At 27.9% G+C, this 6,762-nt stretch overlaps 1 protein-coding gene across 1 annotated transcript; it reads left to right on the forward strand.

Moving 5' to 3' along the window:
* The first annotated feature begins 1,302 nt into the window (after window positions 1–1,302).
* Bx42 (Puff-specific protein Bx42) lies at window positions 1,303–4,500 on the forward strand. The gene is made up of 7 exons (XM_015317714.2): window positions 1,303–1,442; window positions 1,635–1,788; window positions 1,879–2,354; window positions 2,426–2,561; window positions 2,633–2,891; window positions 2,967–3,348; window positions 3,416–4,500. The coding sequence occupies exons 1-7, from the start codon at window positions 1,429–1,431 to the stop codon at window positions 3,621–3,623; spliced, it is 1,629 nt and encodes a 542-aa protein (XP_015173200.1). The 5' UTR covers window positions 1,303–1,428; the 3' UTR covers window positions 3,624–4,500.
* Window positions 4,501–6,762: the final 2,262 nt, after the last annotated feature.

Here is a 6,762-nt window from a genome sequence, read left to right on the forward strand (position 1 = left end):
TTTACTCGTACATACGTATCGTATGTGGTATACGATCCCTATATGGGTCGGTCGGTCGTTCATACGAGGCCTTTGCATGAATGTCCTGTATATGGGTCGCTAGTAACGAAAGGGATATTAGCCAATTATATATATACATTTATTTAATAGTATTGCAAGTGAAACATATAAAATACTAATAATACGTTTTAACAAAAAGATCTCAATAGGAATGATGATTATATGCGCTTATGAATCAGAATTGTTATGTTTGAAAAGGATAATAATTTATTTGTTAGTTTCAAATTTTTTAAATCATGTCTCATTATTTTTTAGCAACAATTTTAGGTAATGTATTATGTAATATTTGTTATATACATATAATGTTCATGACACACGATCATCGGTTGGGTTGCTTATACATGTCTATAGTTAGTACATTTATTTTTGCAGATTATCTTGTTCCATTTAAAAAATAAATCAATCATTTATTACATTTCTTTTAACATTGTCGATCTGTACAGTACAAAAAATGTATTGTTTAATATGGAAATAATAAGAAATAAACTTTGAGAAACACATCTCCGTACATATCAACGATGGATTTATTTTAATGAGTAATTTTTTTTTTTTAATATTAATTAATTTATTTGTTCAAACACATAAGACCTCGATATGCAGTTTGTAATATTTCTATAAAAATAAACAAAAATCTGTGAAATGTAGACAATCTGCAAAAATAAATTACATTAAAATATATACATATATGATATATATATAGAGAAGGTATGTTACGAAAAAGCGCATTGTGAGTTCATAAATGCAACTCAAATTGGTACAAAAAAATACTATATTGAAAAGTATATGGAGATTATATATATATACACACACTCTCATACATTTAAATAGTGTACTGTAAGAGTATATTATTATATGCAGGCAAAAAAAAAGTATATAAAACAAAAAATACAGAATATATATATATATAATGAATATTGATATATGATATATTTATGGAAAATACGTGTTGACAAATAAATTATGTACTAATGGAACAATCAATTTATTACAATTTTATCCCTTTAAGAGATTAAGAGAAAGATTTTATTATTTTTATCTACGATACGAATTTGAAAATTCTTTTTTTGGCGCCATGAAATTTGCACGAAATTTGAAATAAACATGTCTCTCGTTCTTTAGATAAATTTAATTTGTTAACAAAATTTATACATAATTTAACATTCTTAATAATAATTTAACAACATTTATTAATATTATTTATTATTTAATATTTATTATAAATTGTCTTTGTTTTCACGAGACATTAATTCATTAGTTTCAGTTTTTGTCACATTGGCGCTGATAGCGCCATAACTGAATACGTGATTGACTGTGGTTACATTATTGTCAGAATTATTTTACATTGTTTCTTGGTAATTAATTTAAAAAATGTCTTTAACAAGGTAAATTTTTATATAATTATAATTAATAATATATTATATATTGATTTTATATTAATTTTCTACATTATAGAACAATAGACACTTGAATTATTTAAAATTGTGATTTCTAACCTCTATAGGTTATAACACAGAAAAACTAATTAATGAAAATATTTATTTAAGAATAATTAATAAGTAAATTTTTTATTACAGTTTATTACCTGTACCCAATCAAGTTGTTTGGGATAGAGAGGATGAAGCTCGTGAACAAAAATTACGTCAACGTCCAGTCTCTGCTTTGGTTAAGGCTGTTATTACAGCACCACCCTATGGTCAAAGAAAAGGATGGGTTCCACGGAATGGAGAGGTTCATTTATTATTATTATTTATTATTTTTAAACAAAACATGGTATTTATACAGTTTACGTTAACTAAATCTCTTATGTAACTATTATAGGATTTTGGAGATGGAGGTTCCTTTCCAGAAATTCATGTCGCTCAATATCCATTGGGAATGGGAATGAAAGGAAAAGAAACGACAAGCAATGCATTAGCAGTTCAACTTGATGCAGAAGGAAAAGTTAAATACGATGTAATAGCTCGACAGGGTCATTCTAAAGATAAAATAGTTTATAGCAAACTCAGTGATTTGTTACCATCTGAAATAACAAATGAAGAGGATCCTTCCTTACAACGTCCAGCTGATGATGAAATCGATGAAATTACTGAGAAAACGAAGAAAGCTTTAGAAAAAATTACTAGATCTAAAATAGCTGCTGCTATGCCTGTCAGGTGTGCAGAAAAACAAGCACCAGCTCAATATATTCGTTACACTCCTTCGCAGCAAGGACAATCTTTTAATTCGGGTGCCAAGCAAAGAGTTATTAGAATGGTAGAAGCTCAGATTGATCCATTGGAACCACCAAAATTCAAGTAAGAGTAATTATCTCTAAATTATATTTTTATTATATTACTAATTGTACATATTTTTTTTTTTTATGTAGAATTAATAAAAAGATTCCACGTGGTCCACCTTCTCCACCAGCACCGGTTATGCATTCTCCGACAAGAAAAGTAACAGTAAAGGAACAGAAAGAATGGAAAATACCACCTTGCATCAGTAATTGGAAAAATGCTAAGGTATTGAGTTATTTCATGAGATATTGAGTGTTTTAATTATTATTAAACATATCATTAATATCTTATGGTAGGGTTATACGATTCCCCTTGATAAACGTCTAGCTGCAGATGGTCGTGGGTTACAACAAGTTCATTTAAATGAAAATTTTGCTAAATTAGCAGAAGCTTTGTATATTGCCGATAGGAAAGCTAGAGAAGCTGTTGAGATGAGAGCTCAATTGGAGAAAAAGTTAGCGCAGAAGGAAAAAGAGAAGAAGGAGGATCATTTGAGACAACTTGCTCAGAAAGCCAGAGAAGAACGTGCAGGATTAAAATCCAGTGCAGCATTAGGTTTGTTTGTTATTATTATTGTAAAATATAATTATTATATAAGAAACATATTAATGTTTTTTTTTTTTATTACAGATAAGGCAGAAGAATCACGCGAAAGAGATCAGTTAAGACAAGAAAGACACAAGGATCGTGCAAGAGATAGAAATCTAGCACGTGCTGCACCAGACAAGAGATCTCGCTTACAACGAGAACGTGAACGTGATATTAGTGAACAAATTGCACTTGGACTTCCAGCAAAGAGCATTCCTACTTCCGGAGAAGCACAATTTGATCAGCGCTTGTTTAATACCAGTAAAGGAATGGACAGCGGTTATGGTCATGACGACGAGTACAACGTTTACGATAAACCATGGAAAGATGCTAACTCTATTGCTTCCCACATCTATCGACCAAGCAAAAATATCGATAAGGATAACTATGGAGATGATTTGGAAAAACTCGTTAAAACGAATAGGTTTGTTTATTGTATTTTTTTTTTTTTATTTAGATACATTTGATTGATTATATTTGTGTTTTTGTAGGTTCGTACCAGATAAAGAATTTAGTGGTACTGATAGATCAACGACACGATCTGGACCTGTACAATTTGAGAAAGATGAAGAAGATCCATTCGGTTTGGATCAATTCTTGAAACAAGCTAAGCACGCTACAAGTTCAACTAGTACAACTAAACGTAAAGAAGACAGAGATCAACGTCGTGATGAACGCGATAAACGTAGGAAACATTAATAATTCTTTCTTTATATTTTCTTTTTTAAACATCTCTTATCAATTGTATCATATATTTATACAATAAAAGCGGTATATATCTATATATACACACACGTATATATGTATGTATAACGGTGTGTATGTATATATGTATATGTATATGTATATATATATACACCATTTAAGAAAGTTTTGAATAAGTTAGATGGTAAAAAAATTGTTATACTTATAATAATCAAAGTAATAGATGTAAGTAAAATTTAACGTATATTAAGTATTTTAATATGTTTATAATTAAGAATATATATATACATATACATATATAAATATATATGTATATATACATAAATATACAAATTAAAATGAGAATATTGGACAAATTTCAATATATTGCCGCATGTAGAGAACTAATGTAAATGTGTGCGTGTTGATAGTGTATAAATACGTACACATTAAAAAATAAATTATGACATTATGACGTTCAATACAATTGTGGAGATACTGTATTGATTTATAACGGTGGACTTATTTAATGATATTGCAAACGTAAACAACAAACGGTATCGACTTGATCGTCCTCTTCTAAGGAGTCAGTTCGAGCAGGACTTTCACAGTGTTTGCATCGTATCTTCTCAGAAGTAATTTAAATGTTTAATCATTTTATTTTATTTCATTTTTTTTTTTAATTATTAAGGACTGTAGTCTATAATATTTCATAATAGTTATTAATTGTAATTAATATAGTTTACTTCATATAATAAACATTGTAATTTTTTAATATCTTGTATTACCGGTTTTCATAGATAGGATCTTCCATGTTATTTTTAATGTAATTTTAAAAAAATAATCTTTTGTTTTATTAAAATATTTATAAAAATAAATTTTGTATATCATATATATGTAAATATTAATTACATTAAAAATAATATAGTTTTTTTTAAATGCATTGATTGCATATCTGTAAACTTTTTTATGGCTTTTAATCAATATGTAAAAATTAGAAACAACGTTATTGCTTGTCGATAAAACAGTTTTGAGAAATCTTTTATTTATAAAACTATGCAATTTAAAAAAAATTGTATATTTACATTTATTTATCATTTTATTAGTAGTTTTTCTTATCTTCTTAATTTATTACAGGTAAATACGGATCGCATATTAAATATCACAGTAATCTACCTTACCGATGAGAACATTAGTACAGCGCTATCCAGTTACCAACATAATATACATTATCCGGAAGACCATTATACTACGCTGGATTCACGAGAGGACAGTGCTGCAGGAGATATATACAATATCGTATATTTTAAACACTTGGTAAGTCTATTAATTTAAAATAATCAATTTTTTAACAAAATATATATATATTTAGCAACGCGAAAAATTCAAATTATTATTACTTTTTTTTATATATTTTTTTCTGCAATATTTAACGCTGAAAAATAATATTTTTGATTTAGCCTCCCCTTCGTTTACTCCCTCACTGTTTCTTTTGTATTTTTTCTATTTTAAATAGGAAACAAATTTTTCAAGCTTTCGAAATGTTTTATTAGCCTAATCCGAAGGCGTCGATAATTCTATTATCAAGCGTGTCGTGTTAGATAATATAATGTATGCGCAGGACTGTAATAAAAATCGACTTACACGTTTAGTTATCCCGAAAGCATACATATATAGGTACCTAAAAGCGTATCTATCTATCGGGTAGCACCCTTTTAGGTGTCGCTAAAAGTTTAATCAAAGTCAGATTAGCAGGGCTCGCTTCCACCTCGAGGGTGCACAACCGACCACCCTGCTTTTATTAAACGGGACTTGATTAGGGGGTTGCCAACGAATCTTTCGGAGTTTGTTTTTAGCTGGTTTTGTACGACATCGCACTTTCATTACGTGACTTTCGCATAATTGACTCGATTATTTACGACTAAACTTTGCTTTAACTTAATACACAAAATTCTAGTCCTTTTTTTCTTTTTTTTCTTTTCTTAGATGTTGCATTCTGTTAATAATTTTGAATGAGATTTTTTGTAGGATTATGATATATTATCATTTTATTAATAGATAAAATTCTGTTTTATAAAGTTTCTTAACTATTTCTTGTTTATAAATGTTGAAAATATTTTCATAATTTATACAAAAGTAGTTTGTTGAAATATTTTTCAATGAAATATTTTCTTAGCTTAAATTTGGGGTTGTTCAAACTAAATGTAAAAGTTTAATTTTGTATTGGAAGGATTGATCAATTTAAAAGGATTTGTCTTTCTCTCTCTCTCTCTCTCTCTCTCTTTCTCTCTCTTTTAGTAAACGGTACATCGAATTTCGAAGGATAATTTCGAATCGGAAACGCGATAACGACCTCTGCTAAAGACACGATGATTAAGGGACAGCTTGGCGGAGACACGTTTAGGCATCGCCACGGGAGTGGGTGGGAAATGATTCAATCTCCGTGTAATCCCTGTAATCCCAGGGGTATATCTTCGCGCTCTCATACTCGAACCCTAGGGAAAAGCTACGTTAGTACACGCCTCTTTGTCCAAATGTTTCTCTCAGCCTCATTCACTCTCCCTCACTCATTCTCTTTCTCTCTTTCTCCTTCTTTCGATATTCCTTGATCATTTTCACAATCATTTTGCTTTGTCACTTGTCTGAACTTTGACCTTTCCAAAATGAAAATTAGTTTCATCTTTATTCAAATTTTATTCTTTTTATTTAATATAATTATTTATTTATATATGTATATATTAGATTTTATTATTGATTTTATATTTAATTTTATTTAGTTTTTTGTAATTAACAAAATTATACTTTGTCGATAATAGATTAGAAACAAAAATGAGTTTTATCTTTGTCCAAATTTAATTCTTTTTATTTAATATAATTATTTATTGATATATTAGATTTTATTATTGATTTTATATTTAATTTTATTTAGTTTTTTGTAATTAACAAAATTATACTTTGTTGATAATAGATTAGAAACGAAAATTAGTTTCATCCTCACCAAATGTAATTTTTTATTTAATATAATAATTGATTTATATATGAAATTTAATTATACATTTTATATTCAATTTAATTAATTAATTAATTTATTTCTTTTTTTGTATTTAATAAAATTATAAGCAATTGATAAAAGATTAAAAAATATTTTAGATAA

This window comes from Polistes dominula, unplaced genomic scaffold (assembly GCF_049000335.1).
Source record: "Polistes dominula isolate Pdom_NZ unplaced genomic scaffold, Pdom_raw_medaka contig_31, whole genome shotgun sequence".
Taxonomy (NCBI): domain Eukaryota; kingdom Metazoa; phylum Arthropoda; class Insecta; order Hymenoptera; family Vespidae; genus Polistes; species Polistes dominula.

Bases quoted from the DNA above. Each gene is read 5' to 3' on its own strand.
- Bx42 (XM_015317714.2), top strand. The intron at 2,355-2,425 runs GTAAGAGTAATT...TTTTTTATGTAG, and splicing joins TTGGAACCACCAAAATTCAA to AATTAATAAAAAGATTCCAC. The intron at 2,892-2,966 runs GTTTGTTTGTTA...TTTTTATTACAG, and splicing joins AAAATCCAGTGCAGCATTAG to ATAAGGCAGAAGAATCACGC.